Source organism: Leptonychotes weddellii, chromosome 9, assembly GCF_054177405.1.
Source record: "Leptonychotes weddellii isolate Sample4059 chromosome 9, ASM5417740v2, whole genome shotgun sequence".
NCBI lineage: Eukaryota > Metazoa > Chordata > Mammalia > Carnivora > Phocidae > Leptonychotes > Leptonychotes weddellii.
Window position 1 is genome coordinate 74,240,710 of NC_138377.1, and position 27,953 is coordinate 74,268,662.

Below are 27,953 nucleotides of genomic sequence, written 5' to 3' on the forward strand. Positions count from 1 at the left end.
TTAAGAGGATTAGAACTTTTTTTTTTTTATCTAGAAATGTGGGTATTTCCAATAAAAACATCAGCTACCATTTACATAGTGCTTGAGGTGAACTAGTCACTCAATTAAGTACTTTATCTACATTGTCAAGTTTTCAAATTATGGTGAACTTGGTATCATTTTCTCCATTTTACATATGAGGAAGATGGAGATTGAAGAAGTAACATACCTAAATTCACACAACTTGTTAGTGGTACAGTGGAATTTGAACTCCAAATCTGCACGATAGTAAGGCACATACTCTTCACTATACCAACTTAATCTGTTAGTCTTTTAATTTTTCATAGTGCAAATTGAGAATGTGTTTCATGGTCATTTTCCACATTGCTAGAATTCATGTTTGTAAAGTACATTGAATAGTTTGGAGGAAATTGTTACATCAATTAAAAAGATTATTTGGGAGCTTCTTTGGTAAAGCACTCTAAGACATCTGATGATGAATGAACTAAGCTGCAAATTACTCTGTCTGTAATGATTTTCCACAGAATTCTAACAAATGAAATGAGTTCAGAGCTTCCTTTTGTGGTAAAGAGGTTTTACCTGATCCACAAAGAGCTCTTCCAAAGTGGACACTGGAAGGGATTGCAACTTTAAACCCAGCTCTATCTATTTATAAAAAGAAATTAGCATAAAATTTGTAAGTAATACTTAACACAATTTAACAGCAATTTCAACTTTCTCCTCTTCAACCACTGTCATTGGCATTCTTTTATCAGATGGGAACCAGATCAAAATTCCCTTTCCCAGCACATCCTAACAGAGGCACCTGTGCCTTCTGTCTGTCTAGCTGTTCAGTGCTGCACCAGGCTCTCAGAGGAATCAAAAACAAAGATCTCTGCCCTCTAGAAGTTTTCACCAGAGACCGTTAGCAGAAGTTCAAAGTCAGGCCGGTTTGGGGGTCTTTGGAATCCTCAGAACAAAATTAATGCATCTGGGCCTTTCTAACCAAGATGCCTTGGGCTGCTCCATCTAGTTCTGGGTCTTCAGTGGGGGTATAACATCATATTGGCTGTCTAGTGTAAGGTCCTTGTGGAAAAGACAAAACCATAACAAACCTCTGAGTGTCTAGTGTAAGAGTAAAGCAGTTAGAAAGGAGGTCCTTTGTTCTCAGATTTTCCAGATGGGAATAGAAGTCATTATGTCAGAAATATTATTTCCAACTTAGTCCTTGCTGAAAGTGAGGCAGGTGAGCTTACTATGCTGATTCTTCCTGGTGGTGGGAGGAGGACCACCTGTGTCAGAAGCTGCCTGGGTTGCTTATTTAAAATGTACTTTGCAGGGGCTCCCATCCCAGACCTACTGAATCAGACCCTCAGGGGATAGAGCCCTGGACTCTGCATTTTTACCAGGTACAACCCAGGTACTCATTTATGTTAATGATTGAGACCACTGTCTGTGTGCAAGTTAATCTTTTTGGTAAGAGACTCTAAGTAGTTTGGGAGAGAAATAGCCTCCTGTCCCGGCTATAGTGTGTGCGTAACTGAAGAAACTTGACGGAGATGTTTGAGGTAGCAAAGCTGTTGGCTTTTAAATCTCTGAAGCTATTTGAATTGTTGGGATGCTTTTTATTGAAGCCTGTTTCCTTTTTTTCCTTTCTTCATGATGGGAAGAGAGGTGTGTAGGAACTGAATCAGAGTAGTTTAAAATTGGTTTAGCTTTGAAAGGTTTTAAAAACTCAGACCTTTGAGGGGCGCCTGGGTGGCTCAGTTGTTAAGTGTTTGCCTTCGGCTCAGGTCATGGTCCCAGGGTCCTGGGATCTAGCCCCATGTTGGGCTCCCTGCTCCGCGGGAAGCCTGCTTCTCCGTCTCCCACTCCCCCTGCTTGTGTTCCCTCTCTCGCTGTGTCTCTCTCTGTCAAATAAATAAATAAAATCCTTAAAAAAAACAAAACAAAACCCAGACCTTTGAGAATTTGAAGGATTTCTTTTAACATGTGACCTGATAGTGACCTTATTTTTTATGTTGGGCATACCCTTTCTTCAACGTTTTTTTAAGGATTTATTTATTTTAGAGAGAGTGCGAGCTAGTGAGCACATATGAGTGGGAGGGGTAGTGGGAGAGAGAATCTCAAGCAAGACTGCACTCAGCACAGAGCTGGATGTGGGGCTCTATCTCACGACCCTGAGATCACAGCCTGAGCCGAAACCAAGAGTCAGATGCTTAACTGACTGCGGCCCCCCCTCAACACAGGCGCCCTATTTTGAACATTTTTAAAATTGCAAATTCTGAAGATACTTGCTTTTGGCACCTCTTGGAAAAGAGTTTGAGGCAAACCTAGGTTTTTTTGTTTGTTTGTTTGTTTCCCCATCATGTACTTCCATGGAAATAATGTATGTCACTCGTTATGGAATAATATTTATGCAATGGGTCTTATAAAATGAAAAGCATCCAAGATAATAAAGGAATAGAGTTCTCTATTCAGATTAATACAACTCAGTATTTATAAAAACTTTACCCTGCCTTTCTCAAGAAAAAAAAAATTGAGCTACTTGCATACTGGAATGCTTTATTTCATAATTTCCTCTCATTTAAAATGGTGGTGTTGTCATGTCCTCTTTTTCTCTGCTTATGATACTTGAAGTAGCAATAATTATATTTGTCTTTGAAAGAACAGACCCCTAAGTATTTTCTAGGAGTTATTTTTAGATATTATATGTAAAAAAATGACATTGTTATAAAGTATCCTTCCATAAACCTTCCCCATAAAAGTTGGGAAATTTATTTAAAAAAAAAAAAGATTTTATTTATTTGAGAGAGCGAGTGAGTGAGAGCACAAGCTGGGGGAGAGAGAGAGGGAGGAGCAGACTCCCCGCTGAGCAGGGAGCCCAACACAGGACTTGATCCCAGGACCCTGAGATCATGACCTGAGCTGAAGGCAAATGCTTAACTGAGCCACCCAGGCACCAGAGTTGGAAAGTTTAAAAGTTGTGCTGCTTTTTATAGTCTTTTTTATATTTCATAGAAGTCTAGGATGAAAAACTTGTGAGAAGTGTCAGTGTTAACTTGTGAAGTTTTTAATTTGTGTCATAATGTTGCATCCAGCTTGATGTAACTCATTTGCTAATTTCACTCACCTTTTCTGTGCAGGGAAGATTGAGTCCCCCTGGGAGCTTTAGCAGAGAGGCTTTTAGGAAAAATTCAACACCAGATCTATTGGTGTACTTATTGCTCCCTTCCTAGACTGTAAGTTCCCCAAGGGCAGAGATTGTTTATCTTTCAACAAATGTGTTAGACAGTGTTAGGCACTGAGACTATTGGGTGAACAAAATGGAAGCAGTTTCCACTTTCAAGATTAGAGGAGACGGGAGGGGGTTGAGTGTGGGGCAGGCATTGCCCAGAGAGTCATTTCCTCACAGTTTCACTAGAGGCTGTGAGGGAAGAGCAAGGATACTGTGAGATTGTGACAACTGGCCCTAGACTACCCTGGAGGGAGTAACACTTAAACGGACTTGGAATATGTGTTAAGGAAAAGATTAGGAGACTGAAGAGTACAGAGACGTGTTGAGTGTTCATGGTTGAGGGACCAGCAGCATTGCTCAAAAGCATTGGGGCAGGAAGGACCTAGCACCCTAATGAAACTGAAAGAAACACACAGTGACTGGAATATAACAAGTTGGAGAGAGAAGGTACAAAGGAAGCTGCAGTAGTCCCTGTTTGGACCCTTTGAAGATGGAAAAGTCAGTTTAGTGAATCGCAACCAGCATTAAAAATGAAAATGAAATTGAACCAAATAGAAAACATCAGGGGTGCCTGGCTGGCTCAGTCGGTAGAGCATGTGACTTTTGATCTTGGGGTTGTAAGTTTGAGCCCCATGTTGGGTGTAGTGATTACTTTAAAAAAATCTTAAAAAAGAAAGAAAACATTATGTGTCAGACTTAGTAAAAAGGAGTATTGTTTTCTGTAACCTGTATTTTGCATATATACATATACATGTATACTGGCTTATGAGTTAGAATTGATCTTACTGTGGGCTGGGGTTAAAAAGAAGTTTTAAAGTTATTGGTAGGGCCATGTTGGCAATGTTAAGGGACTTTGAACTTGATTCTGAGGGTAATGAGAAACCACTGAAGGATTTTAAGCTTGAAGAGGTGTTCACATTTGTTTTTTAAAAAGTTTGCTTAGGGGACGCCTGGGTGGCTCAGTCGGTTAAGCGTCTGCCTTCGGCTCAGGTCATGATCTCAGGGTCCAGGGATCGAGCTCCACATCAGGCTCCCTGCTCAGCTCTCCCTCTCCCTCTGCTGCTCCCCCTGCTTGTGCTCTCTCTTGCATGTGCACTCTCTCTCTCAAAAAAAAAAAGTTTGCTTAGCTATTACATGGAGAGTAATCTGGAGAAGGGACACCAGTTAGGTGGCAGAGAGAGGAGTCCAGGTGAGAGATGGTGGAAAGCATAAGTTCCACTAGAATGGAAGCTCCAGGAAGGCAAGGCTGTTTGTTCACTGTAGTATCCCTGCACCCTAGGGGATGGTATGCAGCAGGTACCCCGTCAATGTTTGCTGAATGAATGCCTGACTTGGACTGGTATGGTACTCACAGAGACAACAAAAGTAGATTTGATTGGACAGAATATTCAGGATAAAGAGAGGACTTGATGATTGATTAGATGTTGGGGGTGAGGAAGAGGAAGTCCTGGCATGAGATGGGGAACGCAGAGGAAGATCAGATTTAAAGGTGAAGAGTTTAAAGTTGTCCGTGAGAGATCTCAGTGGTGACGTCAAGTAGGTAGTTGAAAATAATGCCTGCCTGGGGCACGTGGGTGGCTCAGTTCGTTGAGCGTCCGACTCTTGGCTTCAGCTTAGGTCATGGTCTCAGGGTCCTGAGATCCAGCCCTACATTGGGCTCTGCACTCAGTGCGGAGTCTGCTTGTCCCTGTCCCTCTGCTCTTCCCCCTGCTCACTTGCACGCTCTCTCTCTCTCTCTGGAATAAATAAATAAAATCGTTAAAAAAAAAAAAGAGAGAAAAAATAATGCCTGACACAGAGTAAGCACTTAATCTTGTTGAATATGCAAATGCTACTTGGCATATCCATGGTGGAAAGTTTTCTGACTTTTCTGGTTACAGCAGGATTACTCAGAGATAAGAGCGTCAATTTGGAAGTTCTTACTTCAGCCCCTCTACTGTAATACTGATAACCCTTCTTTAAAGGGTAGAAGAAATGTATATTAGTTAGAAAGTATATTAGAAAAGGAAACCAAGTGGGGCGCCTGGGTGGCTCAGTCGGTTAAGCGGCTGCCTTCGGCTTGGGTCATGATCCCAGGGTCCTGGGATCGAGCCCCACGTCCGGCTCCCTGCTCGGTGGAGAGCCTGCTTCTCCCTCTCTCTCTGCCTGCCTCTCTGCTTACTTGTGCTTTCTCTCTCTGTGTCAAATAAATAAATAAAATCTTTAAAAAAAAAAAAAAAGAAAGAAAGAAAAGGAAACCAAGTAAAAACAAGTAACAGTAGTAGAATTTTTTAAAATTTTCTGTACCTTTTGTTTTGAATGGGTTGAAAAATGATTTTGTCAATTTTGTAACATTGTGGGCATTTTTACAACTCAGTATTTTATCTACAATTATAATTACTTGGCTGGAAATTTGAAGGGGAAGTTGCCACATTTAGTGCCAATCATCTGAAATATAAAGGATTTTATACTGTCACTTTGGAATTAACTCAGAAAGGTTTTTGTATATATGTTCATTGTTTGGATTTATTTTCTTTCAATAAAAATAGGGGGGCACCTGGGTGGCTCAGTCAGTTAAGCATCCAATTCTTTTTTTTTTTTAAGATTTTATTTATTTATTTGCCAGAGAGAGAGAGCATGTGAGAGCACAAGCAGGGGGAGCAGCAGAGGGAGAGTTAAGAAGCAGGCTCCCCCCTGAGCATGGAGCCTGATGCAGGACTCGATCCCAGGACTCCGGGATCATGACCTGAGCTGAAGGCAGATGCTTAACCGATTGAGCCACCCAGGCATCCTGAAGCATCCGACTCTTAATTTCAGCTCAGGTCATGATCTCAGGGTCCTGGGACTGAGCCCCACATCAGGCTCCACACTCAGCAGGGAGTTGCTTTTCTACCTCTCTCTCCCTCTGCCCCTCCTCCCACTTGGGCACACACGTGTGCGTGCTGTGTCTCTCTCTCTCAAATAAATAAATCTTTCCTAAAACATTAAAAAATAAAAATAGTAGATGCTTGTTGAAACAGTTCCAGCAAAACAAATACCTCTCTGTCCCAAAAACATACATACACCCAATGGCTCCATTCCTTACTCTTGAAAGGTAGCCAAGTGTCCATCATTGGAATCCTGTTCCTCTACCTATAGTTTTGATATGAAAGAAAGAATAGGAATTAACATCTCAAATCTGTTTCGTTTCTTTTTAGAGGGGGAGGGAGGAAAGGAAAGGGAGAGAAAGAAAGAGAGATGGGGAAGGGCAGAGGGAGAGGGAGAATCTTAAGCAGGCCCCATGCCCAGTGTGGAGCCCCACGCAGGGCTCAGTCTCACAACCCTAAGATCATGACCTGAGCCCAAATCAAGAGTCAGACACTTAACTGACTGAGCCATCCAGGTACCCCAACATATCAAATTTAAACCTATGTGAATTACTACTCTTTCCTCATTATCTCTCTAGTTCTCCCTCTTCTCTTTGTCCCTGTGACTACTTCCCATGTCCAGGTCACCATCCACTCTGATGACATTGCTGAGGTTTCCTTCTGACTCCTTCCTGCACGTCCACTCTAGCCCCTCTGGTCTGTTCCTCTGTCAGTCAGAGTGCTCTTTAAAAAAATCCTCTGGGGATGGTTACTCCACCTAAAACCATTTGATGACTTCCCATTGCCTTCAAATAAGAATGCTTGCTCCTGGTCTTGCTTTATAAACCCTGGAATGAACTCGTTTCTTCTTACCTCTAACCAACCTTACTCTTTTCTCCCCCTTGCCTGCTAAGCTCCAGTCACGGTTCTTCTTCAGTTCTTTTTTTTTTTCCAGTTCTTCTTCAGTTCTTTGACCAAGCCAAGCTCTTGCCAGTTCAGGCCCTTAGCTATTCCATCTGGAGATTTCTGTCCAGAAAACTGCACCTCTCTTTCCTCCTGAGTTTCTAGTCTCGGCCTAAATGCCGTTGTCTCCGAGAAGCCCCCACAGATCACTCTATCACAGATCTATTCCCCATTCACTTGATTTACTTCCTTCTTAGCACTTATCAGGAGATATAATGAGTTGTTTCTGTTTATTGTCTCTCCTTCACTCAGTTTTAAATTCCATGAGGTCAAGGACTATGTATCCTTTTTTCATGACTGTCTACCCAGGGCTCGGTGGTACATGATAGGTGCTGGTAGTAGGGTGACCATCTGTCCTGGTTTGCCTGGAACTGAGGACTTTCCTAGAATTCAGGACTTTCAGTGCTAAAACCAGGACAGTCCTGAGCAAACCAAGATGTTTGGTCACGCTAGCTGGTAGTAATTATTTACAGTACTTATATTTGTGGAATGAATAAGGGAAAAAGACCTCAGCATGCTAATTAGCCATAGAAACCCCTAGGGCCTACCCATATGGGCTTTTAGTCTCATTTCTGGGGTCTAGAATATGTATCCTACTTTCGTGTGATCATGGAGGTTTGATTAAAGAGATGAGATTTAATTTCCTTTAAGTGAGAGGGAGCTAAGTTGCTTTATTACCAATTGATCCTGACATGACATCACAAAATGTATACTGTGAAGGGGGGGAGGATTAAATCCTAAGGTTTATGAGTCTTCACGTGTTGATGGGATTAGAATTCTAATCTTAACCAGAAAAATGCTATTTTAACAGTCATTACGTAAGTGCAGTTAGATTTGCTTTATTTTAGGGTCTGAGTTTTGGCAGTCCAGTTTAACGTTAAACAAGGCTTTTAAGCAATGTTAATGAAACTGCTCTAGAAGCCAGTTGTGTCCTACACAGCCATACCTGTAGTATGTTGGGCACTGGCCTTGATTTAACCAGATCTTTAGTTCAGCTTAAATTTGATATACCATGCTGTCACCCCCGACTGCCATTCCCTTAGACAAATACCAAGATAAGTAGGGAAGGTTTTCACTGGATGAGATGAAATACGGGGACAGTAGTGAGAGAGAACCACTGGACACACAGAATCGTCTCAACCAGCATGGTACAGTTGAATCCAGCTATTAGGAGAGAGCTGCAGATGGACCTACACCCTGTGCATGAATTAGTTTTAGACTGGCTTTTTCAAGTCCAGGTGTTGGATCAGTCACCGCTACAAGTAGTAAATCTGATGGTCTCTTCACCTGTGCATGTTGGAAAGACCTTTCTGTTGCACCTTGGTCTGTTTAGCTGTACTTTTGAGCCCTCAGTAGACTAGGGGACTTAACTATAAAGAGTAACCTTGTCACGCGTTCCCCCAGTAACTTCCTGTACAAATCTTAACTTGTGGAAAGGGTATATATCACACTATTAAGAAGGTCTTTGCTGTCACCATACTATTGTTAATATGGTATTTTTGTCATAGGAGAAGAGGGACTGTGTCTGTCAGATGCAGTTGTTGATAAAGGAGAGCCATTGTTAGGTTTTTAGTATAGAGTGGAACTTTAGCAGGAAGGCGGTTTTAACATTTTAACACTTCAGTTATAGTAACTTTTAATGAATGTCTACTAATAATAGTGATGTTTCAGGGTAGGATTTGATTGATAGTTATCTAAACCCCTGTTATAATGAGTTGGTATTAAAACAGATTTCTAGTGCATTTGTGGACCTCAAAGGGTCAGGAAAGAGATTACTTGCCAGAAATCTTTCTAAATTTTATAAAATTCACATTAAGGTAATGTGGGGAAAAAGATAATAGTAAAGGCTGTATGCCAGTTACCAGGTAACCCAGCAATCCCACTTCTAGGTATTTACCCAAGTGAAATAAAAACTTACATTTAGGGGTACCTGGGTGGCTCAGTCAGTTAAGCATCTGACTCGATTTTGACTCAGGTCATGATCTCAGGGTCCTGGGATCAAGCCCGACATTGGGCTCCACACTTAGCAGGGATGAGGATTTTCTCTCCTTCTCCCTCTGGCCACCCCCCTCCCACTCGTGCTATCTCGCCCAGATGCACTCTCTCTCAAATCTTTTTTTTTTTTTTAAGATTTTTAAAAAATTTATTTGGGAGAGAGAGCCACGAGCAGCAGGGAGGGGCAGAGAGAGAGGGAAAGGGTGAAGCAGACTCCCCCCCCGAGCGCCTGGGTGGCTCAGTTGGTTAAGTGACTGCCTTCGGCTCAGGTCATGATCCCAGGGTCCTGGGATCGAGCCCCGCATTGGGTTCCCTGCTCGGCGGGAAGCCTGCTTCTCCCTCTTCCACTCCCCCTGCTTGTGTTCCCTCTCTCGCTATGTGTGTCTCTCTCTCTGTCAATTAAATAAATAAAATCCTTAAAAAAAAAAGACTCCCCCCTGAGCAGGAGGCTTGATGCGGGCTTGATCCCAGGATCTGGAGATCATGACCCGAGCTGAAATCAAGAGTTAGATGCTTAACCAACTGAGTCACCCAGGCGCCCCTAAAATAAATCTTTAAAAAAAAAAAAAATCTTACATGTACACAAAAACCTGTGTATGAACATGTAATTGCCTCCAGATGGAAACAACCCAAATGTTTTTCAAGTGGTAAAGTGTGGTACATCCACACAATGGAATACTACTTAACAATAAAAAGGAACAAACTACCAGTATGTGCTGCAGCATGGATGAATCTCAAATGCATTATGCTAAAAAGCCAGACTCAAAACGCTGCATACTGTACGGTTCTATTTATGTGATATTCTACAACAGATCTATGGTTGTTGGAGGATGGAAGGAGGGATATAAAGAGCACTAACTTCCTGAAAAGGCTAAAGATCATAAGAACACTCTACTTTTTTTTATACCAAGACAGTAACTCGCCTTGATCAAATGCAAATTACAACAATATTTGTGGGGATGATAGAACTGTCCTATATCTTGATTGTGGGAATAGTTAAACTGTATGTATTTGTCGAATTCTTAGAACTTATGCATAAGAAAGGATAAAATGTACTATATGTAAGTTACACCTTGGGTTTTTTTCCCTTCAATTTTATTTTTAATTTTATTTATTTTTATTTTTTAATCAGAGAGAGAGAGCAAGCGAGGGAGCACAAGCAGGGGGAGTGGCAGGCAGAGGGAAAAGCAGGCTCCCTGCTGAGCAAGGAGCCCGATGCGGGACTTGATCCCAGGACCTTAGTATCATGACCTGAGCCGAAGGCAGCCGCTTAACCAGCTGAGCCACCCAGGCATCCTCATTTATTTATTTTTTAAAGATTTCATATATCAGTGAGAGAGAGAGAGTGCACGCACCTGAGTGGAGGGAGGGGCAAAGGGAGAAGGACAAGCAAACTTTCCACTGAGCACAGAGCCTATTGCAGGGCTCAAGCCCGGGACCCAAGATCATAATCTCAGCTGAAGCCAGATGCATAACTGACTGAGCCACCCAGGTGCCCCTGTTTTTGTTTTTGTTTTTTAAGATTTTATTTTTAAGTAATCTCTATACCCAATGGGGGGCTCAAACGCACAACCCCAAGATCAAGAGGCATGTTCCACCAACTAAGCCAGCCAGGTGCCCCCTCAGGTTTTTAAAAGACAGTAAACACACATACTTACTGCTGTAATTTGCATTGGTCAATAGGAGTTTCTATTTTGGAATGAAAAAGTAGTGTTCTTATGATCTTCAGCCTTTTCAGGAAGTTGGTGTGGTACCTCTCTTCAATGAAATGAGAAGAGTAACATTTCATGACTACTTATGAAGGAAGAGAGCGGGTCAGCTGTTAATCTGAGAAGGTCATTTTCTCATTCTGGCCAGGGGAGTATACACCTAAAATAGAAAGAGACTGAAAGAAGAAAACAGATACTTTGTAGCAAGTCAATTATTTTAAAATCCATCTTGGCACTTGACTTATAATTGTATAGCACCATCATCATCAAGAAATAATACTACTAGTATTTATTAGTTGTATTTTTGTCTTTTTTGGCAGAAGGGAAAAATGTTTTAGACTGGTAAACCATGACTGAATTACGAGGTAGGGTCTGCCTGCCCTGGTTTGAATTCTGGCTCTATCATGTACTAGCTGTGTTACCCTGAGTAAGTTTCTAACCTTTCCTGCTGCTTAGTTTCTTTATCTTCAAATGGGGATGAAGACAGTACTTACCTTCAGGTTGTCCTGAAGATTAAATGTTAGATACTTAGAAAAGTACTTGGTGCCTAGTAAGTACAGTATAATTTTGGACTGGTGCTGATACTATAGAAGGTAAGAACCAGAGAAGTTTCCTTTTGTTGCATGTTTGAGTGACTGGACTGAGTTGGTGAGAAGTAACAGGAGAGAGGAACCATGTGAAAGCAAATTCTGGTTCTAGCCATGACACTTACTGGCACATCCCTCCCCCTGTAATCTGTCATAAATCACCAGGACAAAGCAGAGGTGGTGAATGGGAACATTTGGGTTGTCAAATTAGGATACTGATGTAGATGCCAGAACACTTACTGCTTGTTGTCAGGCTCTGGATTAAACACCAAAAATATACTTATTTTACCCCCTGGTTCAAGCATTCAAAATAAAAGATGATCTTAGAAGGGCACCTGGGTGGCTCAGTTGGTTAAGCATCTGACTCTTGATCTCAGCTCAGGTCTTGATCTCAGGGTCAGGAGTTCAAGCCCCGCTCTGGGCTCCTTGTTGGGTATGGAGCCCACTGAAAAAAAAATTATCTTAGAAACTTGTAGTTTGTCAGCTTATTCAGAACAATCCCACAAATCCAGTTTTTCCATGACTACAGTAAGAGGATGCTTAGAGTATTAGTTAGCTATACCAGTTAGAACAGTGAGCAGATTACCTTTGAAAATATGGTTCTCATATCAATTCCTAAGAATCAGTACTTGTGTAGCTTATAGAGGAAATGGTGACAGTTTGGGAGTAACCTCCAGTTCAGTTTTCTAGTCATTTTTGCATTTCAGACATACATTTCCCATTAAGAAGAAAGGGACAGATTTTGTCTTTAGTGCTTAGGAATACTGGCAGTCAGTCTTTTCATGTAATAAAAGTTCCCATGATGACAACTTTGAATTGAAAGCACAAAGAGGTGGAAGAGACCTAGGGAAGGTGGGTATTTGGCTATTCTTGAATGTTTTTTCTCCGTTGAACCAAACTCATGTGTCTACTTCTGCCCTGTTAGGAGCTCTTGTCTCTGGCAAAGCGGAAGCGAAGTGACTCTGAGGAGAAGGAGCCACCTGTGAGTCAGCCTGCAGCCTCCTCAGACTCTGAGACATCCAACAGTGATGACGAGGTGGGTGTGGAGGGGCTCGGCCCCAGGGACTGCGTGGTATTTGAGGGCCCTGAGATGGTGACTCCTGACAGCCTCTTTTCCTTAAACGGAGACCATACTGCCTAAGATCTACCAGAACTTCTTAGGGAAAGAAAATTGTGTAAGGAAAGCTCTCGAATTGTCATGTGTCCTTGTGCTGTCAGTTACCTAGTGGGCCCCTCTGCAGGGCACTTGGCGGTCATCGTTTAGTGGCTTGTTTCCAGCCCTGTTGCAAAAGAAGAGGCACAACCTGTTAGTCTTCATCTCTTTATTTTATCTATTTTTTGTCATTGTTTTCATTCCACTCTCATGTTAGAAAAGAAATTCTGGGGGCTCCTGGGTGGCTCAGTCAGTTAAGCATCAGACTCTTGATTTCAGCTCAGGTCATGATCTCAGGGCTGTGAGATCGATCCCGCTGTTGGGCTCTGTGCTCAGCAAGGGGTCTGCATGAAGATTCTCTCCCTCTGCCCCTCCCCCCACTCATGTGCAAGTACTCTCTCAAATAAATAAAGAAATCTTAAAAATAAAAGAGAGAGGGCACCTGGGTGGCTCAGTCGTTAAGCATCTGCCTTCTGCTCAGGTCATGATCCCAGGGTCCTGGGATCAAGCCCCACATGGGGCTCCCTGCTCAGTGGGAAGCCTGCTTCTCCCTCTCCCACTCCCCCTGCTTGTGTTCCCTCTCTCGCTGTGTCACTCTCTGTCAAATAAATAAGTAAAATCTTAAAAAAAAAGAGAGAATGCCGTATGTTCGGGTGCCTGGCTGACTCAGTCAGTGGAGCATGCAACTCTTGATCTTAGGGTCCTGAGTTGAAGCCCCCCCCACATTGGGTATGGCTTAAAAAATGAATAAAATATTAAAAAAAAAAAAAGAATGCCGTATGTTAGTGGGAAATACTTTAGCAAGGCAAGAGGCTTTCTTTGGATAGATTGAATCAACAGCCTCAGGGTGATGGTAATTTTTTTTTTTAATTAAAGGTTTTTATTTATTTATTTGACAGAGAGAGACAGCAAGAGAGGGAACACAAGCAGGGGGAGTGAGAGAGGGAGAAGCAGGCTTCTGGTGAGCAGGGAGCCTGATATGGGGCTCGATCCCAGAACCCTGGGATCAGGACCTGAGCCGAAGGCAGACGTTTGACGACTGAGCCACCCAGGCGCCCCAATGGTGGTAATTTTTAAGGAGGAATATTCAGCTGTTCATTATTTAAACCAAGGTGACTTTCCCAAACTGCCCACCACCAAACAAGATTGTAAAAGATCTATAACCTTAATGGAAGAGAGGGATGAGGGGAAAGGTCTTTGAAGCCCTCCTACGTGTTCCTCATTTGATTTAAAATACTTTTTTTCCTTTAGTAATTTCCTGGAGAGAGGCCAGATACCACCTTTCTGTTGAAGCTCATACCCTGCAGTCTTTGGGAGTGGGGTGGGAATAGATAGATAGATAGATAGATAGATAGGGGAGTCCCCCTCGGGGCTTGAACTCACCAACCCTGAGATCAAGACCCAAGCTGAGATCGAGTCAGACACTTAACCGACTGAACCACACAGGTGCCCCTAGGAAAATATTTTTAACAGTGTATTTATTTTGTTTTAAAGTTCCACCAAAAAAGTAAAAAAATAAAAAAAAATAAAGTTCCACTAAAGTAAAAAATGTTTTTATTATAATGAAATTTAATTAACATCTAGAATAATCTTTACCAGTGCCCTGCATATGCAAATTAGGAGTGATTATATTCTGATTGACTGTAGTGACGTTCTCTTAATCTTAAATAATTTAATCTAAAATTGCTTTCCATAGCAAGAGGTAGTGAAAATGTGGGTTTTTGGGCGCCTGGGTGGCTCAGTTGGTTAAGCGACTGCCTTCGGCTCAGGTCATGATCCCGGAGTCCTGGGATCGAGTCCCACATCGGGCTCCCTGCTCAGCGGGGAGTCTGCTGCTCCCTCTGACCCTATCCCCTCTCATGCTGTTTCTCTCTCTCTCTCTCTCTCTGTCAAATAAATAAATAAAAAATTTTAAAAAAAAATTTAAAAAAAAAAAGAAAATGTGGGTTTTTTTCTTTTGTTTATTTTTAATATACTATATTAACTAACTAGAGGAACTATAATTCCTCTCAAATTGATAAAATAACTCTGTTAGAAAAGCAGTAGGCTCTGTGAAGTAATTTTTTGCTTTTTTGTTTTGCTTTTTTTTTTTTTTTTTAGAGACTTTATTTATTTAACAGAGAGATAGCGAGAGCAGGAACACAAGCAGGGGGAGTGGGAGAGGGAGAAGCAGGCTTCCCGCGGAGCGGGGAGCCCGATGCGGGGCTCGATCCCAGGATCCTGGGATCATGACCTGAGCTGAAGGCAGACGCTTAACGACTGAGCCACTCAGGTGCCCCTTGCTTTTTTGTTTTTCTTAAAAAAAAATGCATAGACAGTACAGGAAAATGTTGAAATAATTCCCTTTCCCACCATTCCTACATGAACTACTTTTATTTTTCATGTTTCAAAAGTCAGCTTCTGTGGGTTCCCCCCTAATATCTGAGAAGTTTGAATCTGTGTTCCGTCTGGAATACCCTGTAACATGGTTATGGTCTTCGCAATTCCTTAAGATACAAGCAATAACTATCCTTTGAAGTATTTGGTTCTCCATAGTCCTGTCATTAGATCAAAGTCCTAGGTATGCAGTCACTGTAGGGAGTCCCTTTATCCTTTTTAGCTGCTTCTACCAGAAGGGCCGAGTATGTGTCAACCTCCTAGCAGTAGAGGAGTCCAAAACTTGTACCAGAGTAGATCCAGCGTTTCTAAAAGCTTTTACAGCTTACAGTTCCCTGTGTCACTCACAGCTACTTAACCAAGTCTAAATGTCCTCACCTTAGAATGCAACCCAACTGCTTATGCGCTTGTTGGAGAACAAGCTGACACGCAAGCGGCACCCTGCTCCCTGAGACTTTGAGTAACTTTCCCCCACGAGGTTCTTTGCTCTTGCTGCTGCCTCCAGGTCCCAGGCGCTACTCCAGTCGCTTTTCCCCCACCCCCACTCGGAATAGCAGCCTCTATAACACGGTCATTCTGAAAGGTGCCTCTTTGGTTTGCATTTTGGCCCAGGCTACTAGCTTAGCACAGATGACCTCAAAGTTAGGGTGCATATTTCATTAACTTGGACAGTTAAACAAACTGTCCAAAAAGATTAAAACATTTTTTTAAAAAATCCTCGGGACGCCTGGGTGGCCGGCCAGTCGGTTAAGCGTCTGCCTTCAGCTCAGGTCATGATCCCAGGGTCCTGGGATCGAGTACCGCATCGGGCTCCCTGCTCAGCACAGAGGCTACTTCTCCCTCTGCCTGCTGCTCCCCCTGCTTGTGCTCTCATGCTCTCTTTGCTCTATCTGGCAAATAAATAAATTTTTTAAAAATCTTAAAAAAAAAAAAATCCTGCCAACTACTGGAGAACTCAGTGGTATTACTCTGAACTCAGATTTATGGCTGCCTTAAAGATACTCTAAGGTAGGTAGGGGACTTCTGCAAGATCCTTAGAATGTGAAGTTTGAGGCAGAGGCTTTTGCTTTTTTTCCCTCTCTCGTGATGTTCATACATCGGGGTAGGTAAAAACCACATACTGAAGTAATTTACTATGTCTTCTGATTCCTGCTGTGGCGCTTATATCCGTATAAGCTACAACATAGCCTTTTTGGAATTTGGTTGTTCAAGTTGCAGTTCTCAGTTAGGTAGAGTCTATGATCTAACTTCTGTTCCAGAAGCTACTCTGGAGTTTTTTTTTAAATACACCTCCCAGCCCTTCTCCCCTTCCACTCTTATTGTTCATTGTTATTAGTAAGCCATGAATACTGGTAGAAGTATGTCGGTCCCTTCAGATTTGCTAGAACAGAAAACTGGTCAAGAACAACTGAGTTAGGGTGCCTGGGTGGCTCAGTTGGTTAAGCGACTGCCTTCGGCTCAGGTCATGATCCTGGAGTCCCGGGATCGAGTCCCGCATCGGGCTCCCTGCTCAGCAGGGCGTCTGCTTCTCCCTCCGACCCTCCCCCCTCTCATGCTCTCTCTATCTCATTCTCTCTCTCAAATAAATAAATAAAATCTTTAAAAAAAAAGAAAAAGAACAACTGAGTTAGAAAGCTAATGGGTGGTTTGTTAAAAGGGTAGACATGCCCTAAGTTTAGAGCCAGAAGGTATCTAGCTATTTAATCAGGAGCAGTAGAAGAGGGAAATAGAAGTTAATGGACATTTCCTATGCAGAAAAAACTGGTACATTGGACATAAAGTGTAAGGTTCAAGTAGGGAAGGAATAGTAGATATTTTGTGTGTAGTATCTTTGCAGGGAGGAAAACCTAAATTTAATGAAAGAATATACTTGTGTATTATGTTTGGTGAAGAGATTATTCTCAATGATATCTTGGGACACATGTGAAAATAAGATGCAGGACTCTTTCTGTAAGGCTTACATTGCCCAAGCCTGGGAAATTGGAAAGCACACTTCAGTGGTAGGTCATAAGACCATGGTGTGGCATTTTGGTGCTGTCACTTCCTGTCCCTGAAAGCATTTGATAGGAAAAACACCACCAAGGGTACAAACAGGAGTGATAGGGAGGAAAAATAACAGGGAGGAGGAGAGAGCTAGCAACCACTCATTCACACGATGGGATTAAAAAAAAAAAAAAAAAGGCCCAAACAAAAATGTCCATTTGTTAGAAAGAAGAGAGTCCTAAATCAAATAGTTCAGAATCCTTTTTTTTAATTTTATTTTTTAGTGGGGGGGGTGGCGGGGGTGGGGGCTGGGGAGGACCAAAGGGAGGGAGAGAGAATCTCAGGCAGACTCCCTGCCGAGTGCGGAGCCCTACACTGGGTTTGATGTCATGACTGCGAGATGATGACCTGAGCTGAAATCAGGAGTTGGATGCCTAACCGACTGTGCCACCCAGGCGCCCCCAGAATCCTTTTCAAAAACATGGTGGAGGGGCGCCTGGGTGGCTCAGTTGGTTAAGCGTCTGCCTTCAGCTCAGGTCATGGTCCCAGGGTCCTGGGATTGAGCCCCACGTCGGGTTCCCTGCTCTGCGGAGAACCTGCTACAGCTAAATAAGAAGGAAGCCCTGATTCCCTTACTTGTTATTAGTAAAAATCACATTGAAAAACCAAAACCCTTTTTTTATTGTTCAGCATTGAATAAAACTACATTAGACAAAGTAAGGAAACAGCTGAATTATCTTCTAAAACCCTCTGCCTAAGCGAGAGTTATTTTTTAAAGTTTCATGTATAGTCTTGTTTGCAGCATTTTTGAGAAATAAAAGCATTTGGCCCAGCCCTGTAGTTCAGTACTTGTCACACCTGTTTTTTCTTTCCACTTGCCTCTTTGAAGACTTTGCTCTCCTCTTGCTTTTCCCCCATTTCATTTCGTTTTACTTTCTTTCTGAGGCTTCTTCCTTCTCTTTTTTTCTTATCTGATCTTTCAGATTCTCTCATTTGGATCTATTTGTGCTCCTATTCCCGCTCTGTTATCTCTTGCTGGTTCCAGTATTTTTATTAATAGAACATTTTGAAAATGATACAACTCATGAATTCATTTAGTAACAACTTCTCCGGGAAGTCGACCTAGATATCCAAGAGCATTTTGTGATTGCTTTACCATACAGATAATTAGCACAAGCTCTCAAGAAAGGTCTTCCCTGCTAAGCTAGTATTTCCCCATGTGTATATTGGTTTAGTGGAGTTTCCATACACACCATACCTCTGGAACAAGATGTTACATGTAGATGAATTACCCCAGTACTGAAACTAAATCTTTTTTTTTTTTTTTAAAGATTTTATTTATTTGAGAGAAAGAGAATGAGAGACAGAGAGCATGAGAGGGAGGAGGGTCAGAGGGAGAAGCAGACTCCCTGCCGAGCAGGGAGCCTGATGCGGGACTCGATCCAGGGACTCCAGGATCATGACCTGAACCGAAGGCAGTCGCTTAACCAACTGAGCCACCCAGGTGCCCCCTAAATCTTTGAAAATCTAGAAAATCATTGTAGTTGGAAAATTTTTTGATAGATATTATTATATATGGTTGTTTTTCTTGCTGATTTAGTCATGATTATGAATGGCAGTTCTTGTATTGTGAAATAAGGACTTCCAGAATATTGAGCTGTGTGTAGTGCATTTTACACCTTTCTCCTCTGTGAATGTTTATAAGAAGTGGCCATTGTTCTCCTCTTTTTTATTTTATTTTATTTATTTTTTTTTTTTTTAAAGATTTTATTTATTTATTTGACAGAGAGAGACACAGCGAGAGAGGGAACACAGGCAGGGGGAGTGGGAGAGGGAGAAGCAGGCCTCCCGCCAAGCAGGGAGCCCGATGCGGGGCTCGATCCCAGGACCCTGGGATCATGACCTGAGCCGAAGGCAGACGCTTAACGACTGAGCCACCCAGGCGCCCCTGTTCTCCTCTTTTGGTAGTCTTTCTACTCCCAACTTCCTGCATATGATCTCGGGGGTCAGGAACCCAGGTGACCCGCTACAGTTTAGGTCAGAATACTCTGCATTAGTACTTGATTTTAGCAACAGCTATGTGGATTGCTTACAAGCCTTTTTTTTTTTTTTTTAACATCTTGGTTCTTGGCTATGTAGATAACCATACAGTAGCACCTCATTTATCTAGACACCATAAAATCTCATCATAAGAATTTGGAAAAAAACGAAGTGATTTTCGTGGACCACTTGCTCAAACTTGTTTACATTCTGACACTTCCACCAAGCAGTGGAATGGAGGTACTGATTTTTTTTACATTTTTTTGTATGACTGCTGTTTCACTTCTGGTTTTGTCTCCATAATCAGGCTGCAAGCTTTTATGACTGAATGTAGGGATTCTGTTTGTTTTCCAGTTAAATATATGTGATTGTCTGATTACAGAATACAGTAGTATCTTTTGTACTCTAATTACACAGTAGAAGGAAAAAGAAAGCTGAGCTACCCTTCATGTCCTTTAGCTATCCTTCATACTCTTTAATATTCTGTTAAATTGCATTTACTCTTCAACTCCGCTGACCCTTTTCTACCTTCGGGGGAAAAAACATAATCAGGGACGCCTGGGTGGCTCAGTTGGTTGGGCGACTGCCTTCGGCTCGGGTCATGATCCTGGAGTCCCGGGATCGAGTCCCACATCGGGCTCCCTGCTTAGCGGAGAGTCTGCTTCTCCCTCTGACCCTCCCCCCTCTTGTGTGCTCTCTCTCTCTCTCATTCTCTCTCAAATAAATAAATAAAGTCTTTAAAAAAAAAAAGAAAAAAACATAATCAGGAACCATGTCCTCCCCACATACCTCTTTGCTGGCCACTGTTAGGGTCTAGAATGATGACTACAGAATCCTTTTGATAGTTGCTTCGACTTAGTATACCACTTCATGAAGAATCCTACTTTAGAAATCCAAGGGGTCGGGCGTCTGGGTGGCTCAGTTGGTTAAGCGACTACCTTCGGCTCAGGTCATGATCCCGGAGTCCCAGGATCAAGTCCCGCATCGGGCTCCCTGCTCGGCGGGGAGTCTGCTTCTCCCTCTGACCCCCCCACTCTCATGTGCTCTCTCTCTCTCATTCTCTCTCTCAAATAAATAAAATCTTAAAAAAAAAAAAAAAATCCGAGGGGTCATAGAGATCGTCTGGACTCCCCTATTTCAGAAATGGTATTAAAACAGGCTAATAGAAGTTCTGATTTCCTTTTCCCATCATAAAGAATATCCTGCCTTTATATAGAACTTCATGGTTTCTGATGTGCTCTGTGTACTTCTATTCTGTCTCCTTTGAGTCTCAAACTACCCTGATAGGTGGTCAAGGTAGTATTATTATTCCTACTTTACAGATAAGGTAACCCTCTCAGGTGGAGGGCTTGGGCTGTATTCCAGTTCTTTTAACCCCTGATCCCAGCGTGATTTATCACTAGCCCAGCTGTTCTTGAACACTACTAACCTCGGCAATGTATTTCATTTTACTTGTAAATTCATTTCAGAGTAATTGCCCTGCTGTGGTTTCTACTCTGGATCCTGAGACCTCGAATATGATCTTCCTTGCCCATTAGAAATACCCTCTCTGAAATCTTGACGTTTCTGCCTCAGGATGTTCAAAATCCTGCATCTCAATACTACCCAAGTCCAGAACAACCACTTGCCACCCCGTGTTCCTCCCGTCTGTCAGCTGCTTCCCTGAGTAGGCCCGGCCTACACCACCCCCACACACTAAAGCTGGTACAGGGTTGTGTGGTACTAACCCTCCTTGTATCATTAGATCATGCTGCCCGTTATAGGATCTGTTACATCAGCGAGAGTCAAAGTGCTCATTTTAATTCAGTAGTGAAGAATGCATCTTCTTTCCAGTCTCTGTTTGAGGTTTTCTTAGCTGCTTGTCTACATGACGCTTCCCTGATGGTGAGTGTGGGCCTGCCTCCGCATAGAAGTCCTGCGCGAACAGGTAGTCATGTGTGTGACGCTCCTGACTGGCAACGCATCCTTGCCCTTTCCCACATTGTTTTTGAGCAGCTCTCACTGGGGACGTTCAGGCCTTTGTACTCAGATGCCCATCAGCAGGCATTTACCTTTTCATGCTTGCCTTCCGTGTGCCACATCCACAGTCACAGCAGAGCCTGCCTTTCAGTAGAGTCACGGTTCCCAAAACACATTTTAAAATGCCAGTCAGGGGCGCCTGGGTGGCGCAGTCGATGAAGTGCCTGGCTCTTGGTCTTGGTTTCAGCTCAGGTCATGATCTCACAGGTCCTGAGATGGAGCGCCGCCTGGGGCTCCGTGCTCAGCAGGGAGTCTGCTTGAAGGTCCTCTCCCTCTGCCCCTCCTCCCACTCGCCCTTGCGCACACATACTCTTTCCCTCTCTAAAATAAGTCTTTAAAAAAATAAAAAATAAAATGCTGGGTCATTTCCTGTACTCTCTGCTGGATGGGGAAAGCCTAAGAGTGTATTCCTTTAATCCTGTCCTTTATTCTTTAGACTCCATTTACTACCACACTCTGGCAATGAAAGAAGGATTCATTTACCTTCTGTCTTAGAGTCAACAGAGTAAGTCTTTTGCAGGGACAGGGGAGCAACCTCTGGGCTGTAGAACTGGATTAAGATATTTCTGTATTGATGTTACCTGCCATAAGCTTTGACCCTGTCCTTTATGGTTTATCAGAGACTGTGATCTTGGGAGAAGAGATGCTGGACAAATATTTCAAATAGGTGCTTAGACCAAAAACATTCAGGAACCTGTAGTTTATGGGAGTAAAAGTCAAATATGACAAATGTGATCTGCGACTAATATAACACTGTATGTTAACTATACTGGAATCAAAATAGAATAAAATAAACAAAAAACAAATGTGATCTATTCTCCAGGAAAAAAAAAATCTTTGGAAGATGATTGGAACTCATTTGATTGTCTTTCTGTATATTAATAATACATAAATAATAGACTGGCCCCCGCATTTTAAGTGATTATTTATCTTTGGGTGGTGAAATACAAGTAATTTTTTTTTTTAAGATTTATTTATTTTAGAGAGAGAGCATGAGCAGGAGGGGCAGAGGGAGAGAGAATCTCAAGTAGACTGCGCTGAGCATGGAGTCTGTCATGGGGCCTGATCTCACAACCCTGAGATCACCACCTGAGCCGAAACCAAGAGTCGGACGCTTAACCATCTGTGCCACCCAGCATCCCCAAGTGATTTTTTTTTAAACTTTAAAAATACTTTCGTATGTTTTCAAAGATTCATATAATGAGCATATATTGTTTTTAAAATTCGATTTTAAAGTTGTATCAAAAATAAGATACTTTTTTAGAAAGTAAATATACAAACAGCTTAATCCAGCTTCTCAGTACTGAAAGGCATATTCATAAGAATTCGTATTTTTTACTTTTTTACTTTCTAAAAGATTTACTTATATATTTTTATTTTAGAGAGAGAGAGCATGAGGCAGGGGAGGGGCGGAGAATCTCCAGCAGCTTCCCTGCTGAGCACGGAGTCTTTTAGAGCCTGTTGCAGGGCTCAGTCTCACAATCCTGAGATGATGACCTGAGATGGAATCGAGTCAGTCACTTAACCGACTGAGCCACCCAGGTGCCCCAAGATTTTGTGTTTTAAAGTAAAGTCATGTACGTACAATTCCCCTAAAACCCTGTCACGTATATGTGACGCTGGTTGTCAGTGGCATGACAGACCCTATTGAGTCAGTGTCACGGGAGATGAAGGTGGTTTTATTGTCTCATTTCTTTTGAAATTGCTAGAAGGAAAAAAATGAGGTTCCCTTCCCACTCAGATTTAGCCAGGAAAGCCCTTGTGAAGTCGAAACATTTTATGTTCTTCTGTTTTTACTCTTATCTTTCCTCCTTCTCCCCCAAGGGATAAATAGCATAGACTGCAAATGAGGGACAGTTGCTAGGCTCAGGCAGTGGCAGATCGAAGCAGCTAGAGGGGGGAAGGATAAGGAAGCCCAGGAGCTTCCTGGCACATCCTGAATTCGACTCACCTGTGTGACCTGATTTAACATTCACCTTTTTTGCTCTCAGAGAAACTTTTTCCCCCTTCTGGGGAGTTCAGAATTGACTCTGTTGCACACGAGAAACTGCAACCTGTAGGCAGAAATAGACCTAGCCACTCTTAACACACATGTGACCCTGGTAGCTCAATCTTTACCCTCTCGGCCTCTTCATATTCCCATTGGTAGAAATGCCAAGGGCCAAGACACACTGTTTGGAAGAGGTTTCATAACCAACCAGTAACTATTGACTACTTATTATGTGTGTAGTTGTGCTATTTCTTGTAACCAAAGCCCATACAAAAGGTGTTTTATACATTATTGCCTGTAGAAATATGTGTATTGTCAGCATGGGAAGCTGATACATTTTAGCTCAGTTGACTAAGATACTGAACCCATTGGCCTTTTTTGGATTCTTTCAAACTGACCTAAAAATTATCTTCCTTGAGTGATTAAAGTTTGAAATGGTTGAAAAGTAGGCTTTAGGGGCGCCTGGGTAGATCAGTCGTTAAGTGTCTGCCTTCGGCTCAGGTCATGATCCCGGTGTCCTGGGATCAAGCCCATCAGGCTCCCTACTCCGCGGGAAGCCTGCTTCTCCCTCTCCCACTACCCCTGCTTGTGTTCCTGCTCTCGCTATCTCTCTCTCTCTCAAATAAATAAATAAAATCTTTTTTTTAATGTTTTATTTATTTATTCATGAGAGTCAGAGAGAGAGAGAGAGGCAGAGGCAGAGGGAGAAGCAGGCTCCCCGCCTAGCAGGGAGCCCGATGCGGGACTCGATCCCAGGACCCCGGGATCATGACCTGAGCCGAAGGCAGACGCTTAATGACTGAGCCACCCAGGCGCCCATAAATAAATAAAATCTTAAAAAAAAAAAAAAAGTAGACTTTAGAGGAGAAGCATTGGCATTTCTTACTAAATAATCTAGGTGTTGAAATGTTAAAGTTTGAGGGGTAAATTCACTTAATAAAGAAAAGTTGCTCTTTACTCATTTAATATATCATTCTTGAACATGTGACTTTTTTTTTTTCACTTTTCCCTTCTTCCTAGCTCGTAAGTACAAAAATAAGTGGCAATTAAAATAACCAAGAGTAGGGGCGGCTGGGTGGCTCAGTTGGTTAAGCGTCCGACTCTTGGTTTCAGCTCAGGTCATGATCTCAGGGTCCTGGGATCGAGCCCCGCATCAGGCTCCCTGCTTAGCAGGGAGTCTGCTTATCTCTCTCTCTCTCTCTGCCCCTCCCCCTGCTCAAGTGTGTGCACGTGTGCACACTCTCCTCTCACTTTTTCTCTCTCTCTCAAATTTTTAAAAAAAATAACAGTAAATTAAAATGTGAAAGGGATTTTAATTCTTTGATTTTTCAGTACTTTAATCTGGCAGACTGTGGGCTTTTAAGAGTAGCTCATAACGACCTTTCTAAGATGGAAACTCCACCAGAACTACCCCTCCACCACCCCCCAAAAATACCCCCAAAATAAATTTACTTCTGATCTTAACTATTGTGAGGTAGGAAATCAATTTATGATCACATTATAGGAGTAACAAAGACTTTGTACTTTTGTTAAATAGTAGATGTAGAAATTTTCTGTTAATACTAAATCTGTAATTCAATGTGATGCTAGAAAAATGATTATTTTTTGTGGTACATAAAATAAAGCTCCCAAGTAAAGTATTTTTCCCCTAAAATCATCCTCCTAAAATTGGCAAGTTAAACTATCAAATGAGGTATGGTTTAATATGACCAAATAGTTTTTAACAGTCTTTTTTTTTTTTTTAAGCTTTATTTATTTATTTGAGGGGGATGAGGGGCAGAGGGAGAGGGAGAAAGAGAAAGAGGCTTAAGCCCCCTCTGTGCTGGGTGGAGCCCAGCACAGGGCTTGATCCCACAACCCTGAGATCATGACCTGAGCCGAAACTAAGAGTTGGATGCTTAACCCACTGCACTACCCAGGCACCCCAATATAACCAAATAGTTGTGTTTTTTTTAAGATTTTATTTATTCATTTGACAGAGATAGATACAGCGAGAGAGGGAACACAAGCAGGGGGAGTGGGAGAGGGAGAAGCAGGCTTCCCTCCAGAGCAGGGAGCCCGATGCGGGGCTCGATCCCAGGACCCCGGGATCATGACCTGAGCCGAAGGCAGACACTTAACGACTGAGCCACCCAGGCGCCCCTAACCAAATAGTTCTTATGAATTTTTAAAACAACCATATAGTGTTTCATTTTTATAATTAAAGTGCTTGATGGAGACAATTTTATTGGCCTTGAGGTGACTGTGTATTGCCTGCCTGTTATTTGTTAATCCAGATTGCAAGCTTCTTATGTCTTTAGGATCTCCTTTTTATGATCCAATTTAAACATTATGTTGTAGTGTTAACATACGCAGATTAAAAAAAAAAAGATGCACACACGTATATATATTTAATAATATAGTTTACTCTCTGCCTCCTTGCGGTTGGTACCAGCGCTACGATCTGTGCCAGGGATTGGCCTTCATCCTTTCTCCCTGTGCTTTCTGCAGCTTTCTCCTGCTAACAAGCTTTATTCCCTGCCTTCCTGGGACCCACTCCAGAACTAAACCATCCTCTGTGTATTGAAACCCAGTCATACCAACCTCTAGCCATGACTGCCCTTTATGCCACAAGAAACATTAGAAGCTATGTTCTGTACCAACTGAGTTAGCTCAGTTGACTTGTTGTAAGGTTCATATCTTTGTTTTCCCGTTGTGATAAAACGTACATTATTTAAATTTTATCTTTGTTATATCCATTATCTACCATCTCTAAGAAATTGCAAACTGGAACTTAGGAAATTTTAAGCAAGGTTTGGAAAAAAATCCATCTTTCTTCGTATACAGTATATTTGTTTTGGGTTGAAAGCCGTAGAGACTCCTGTAATCATTTTGATGAATATCAGAGACTCGACTCTTGACTCTTCCAGCTTTTCCCAATAAAGTCCCTGTTTTAGTTTTCCTTTTTCTTTTCTCCTTGTAGTGGACATTTGGGAGCAATAAAAATAAGAAGAAAGGCAAGGCCAGAAAAATAGAGAAGAAAGGAACCATGAAGAAACAAGCCAACAAAACTGCTTCCTCAGGCAGTTCAGATAAAGACAGTTCTGCTGAGAGCTCAGCCCCTGAGGAAGGTGAGCCTGCATTAGAGTCTCAACTCACTTTACCCTGAGTGTATTCTCTTTCCTTTTTCTTGGTTACACATGCATGGTCTGGCTGAGGAGGAAAATCCTTGAACCAGATACAAAACTCAGTGAAAAAATGTTCTTATTTTGAAACCAGTTCCAGAACTTTTGCTGACACTGGAATGAAAGTGAACTGGTTCCGAGACTAGAATGATACACCTTACATTTCTTTTAAGAAATAACATTTATGTGCAAACTGGCCTGTATAGAATTGGCCAAACCTGGTTTTAAGCACATTGCCTGTGAATGTTAGGTCAAATTTAAGCACATTGCCTGTGAATGTTAGGTCAAATTGAGTTAAGTAAATTCTTATTAAATTGCTAGTTTAACTTAATACTCATTTTTTCCATCACCCTTTATCCTATCATGATCCAGTTCCATTGAGAATTCACCAGTGTAATGACTCATTAAAACATTGAATATTTTAAATGCCAACTAATAAATATAGAAGAAATTATTGAAAATCACCATTTTTCAACCTTCATGGTGATAACTGATTTACTTAAGAATTATGAGTCTTAGGAGCACCTGGGTGGCTCAGTCAGTTGAACATCTGACTCTTGATCTCAGCTCAGGTCTTGATCTCAGAGTCACGAATTTAGGCCCTGTATTGGGCATAGAGCTTACTTCAATAAAAGGGGGGGGGTGGCAATGATTATCAACACTGTGGGGTCATCTCTATGGCCTCAGTCTTCTGTAGCATAGGCTAATCTTGTGTTTGGGCCCTGTTGTAGGTGAGGTGTCAGATTCTGACAGCAACAGCTCCTCCTCCAGTTCAGATTCAGACTCTTCCTCAGAAGATGAAGAGTTCCATGATGGCTATGGAGAAGACCTCATGGGCGATGAGGAAGACCGGGCCCGTCTGGAGCAGATGACAGAGAAGGAGAGAGAACAAGAACTGTTCAACCGCATAGAGAAGAGGGAGGTGTTGAAAAAAAGGTAAGGTTGTAATTCCTTAATAATAAAACTCATATTTGGAGCCCTGTCTTCCCAGAATTCAGGACTTAGAACTTCTCATAATCTCTGAGATAAGTATCTGACTATCCTTCCAGCATAGTTTTTGTATTTTTTTTTTTTTTGAAAACTCAAATGTTAAATTGCCTTTTGATAGTCAAAAGCTGCTTCAGTATTTTTTTTTCCTTTTTTTTTTTTAAGGTTTTATTTATTTGTTTGACAGAGCACAGGCAGGGGGAGCGGCAGGTAGAGGGAGAGGGACAAGTAGACTCCACACTGAGCAAGGAGCCCGATGTAGGGCTTGATCCCAGGACCCTGGGATCATGAGTTCTTCCTTATCTCATAACATAATTTCACAGTAAAAATAAACGTGTTTGTTGTCTCTAGAAATAAAATAGTCCTCAGAACTAGGAGCCTTTTCTACCTAACTAATAACATGAAAGAAAAATAGAATTTTCTCTGACCACAGTTAGTTCCATTTCATTTGGAAATCTGTCCCTTTTGGAGACCATATTAAGTATAGTTAGTTATCCTGAACAAGAATGTCTGACTTTCAGTCAGCAGCAAGTAATAGACATTTGTTTTGATTATAAATGCTTTCAAGGTTACCTATGTTGGAACAAACAGGACTGAAGAAACTGTGCTGGAGTTGCCAGATAGTTAAGGATGGCTTAAAATTGGTATTTCTGAACAGTGGCGAGCTTAACGAGATTCTTTTTTTTTTTAAAGATTGTATTTTATTTGACAGAGAGAGACACAGCGAGAGAGGGAATGCAAGCAGGGGGAGTGGGAGAGGGAGAAGCAGGCTTCCTGCCGAGCAGGGAGCCCGATGTGGGGCTCGATCCCAGGACCCTGGGATCCTGACCTGAGCCGAAGGCAGACGCTCAATGATTGAGCCACCCAGGCGCCCCACGAGATCCTTATATAAGGCCAATAGGGCCCCGTGATAAAATCACAGAGTAGGGAATCCTGGGTGGCTCA

The 27,953-nt window shown here is 42.2% G+C and overlaps 1 protein-coding gene across 1 annotated transcript in view; it reads left to right on the forward strand.

Annotated features, from left to right (window-relative positions):
• RTF1 (RTF1 homolog, Paf1/RNA polymerase II complex component) overlaps positions 1-27,953 on the forward strand; it is a 41,212-nt gene that overhangs the window by 1,659 nt on the left and 11,600 nt on the right. Inside the window, exons 2-4 of the mRNA XM_081831848.1 lie at positions 12,222-12,332; positions 25,820-25,967; positions 26,753-26,957. Of these exons, the coding sequence (XP_081687974.1) occupies positions 12,222-12,332; positions 25,820-25,967; positions 26,753-26,957 (464 nt within the window). The remainder of the gene's footprint in view (positions 1-12,221; positions 12,333-25,819; positions 25,968-26,752; positions 26,958-27,953) is intronic.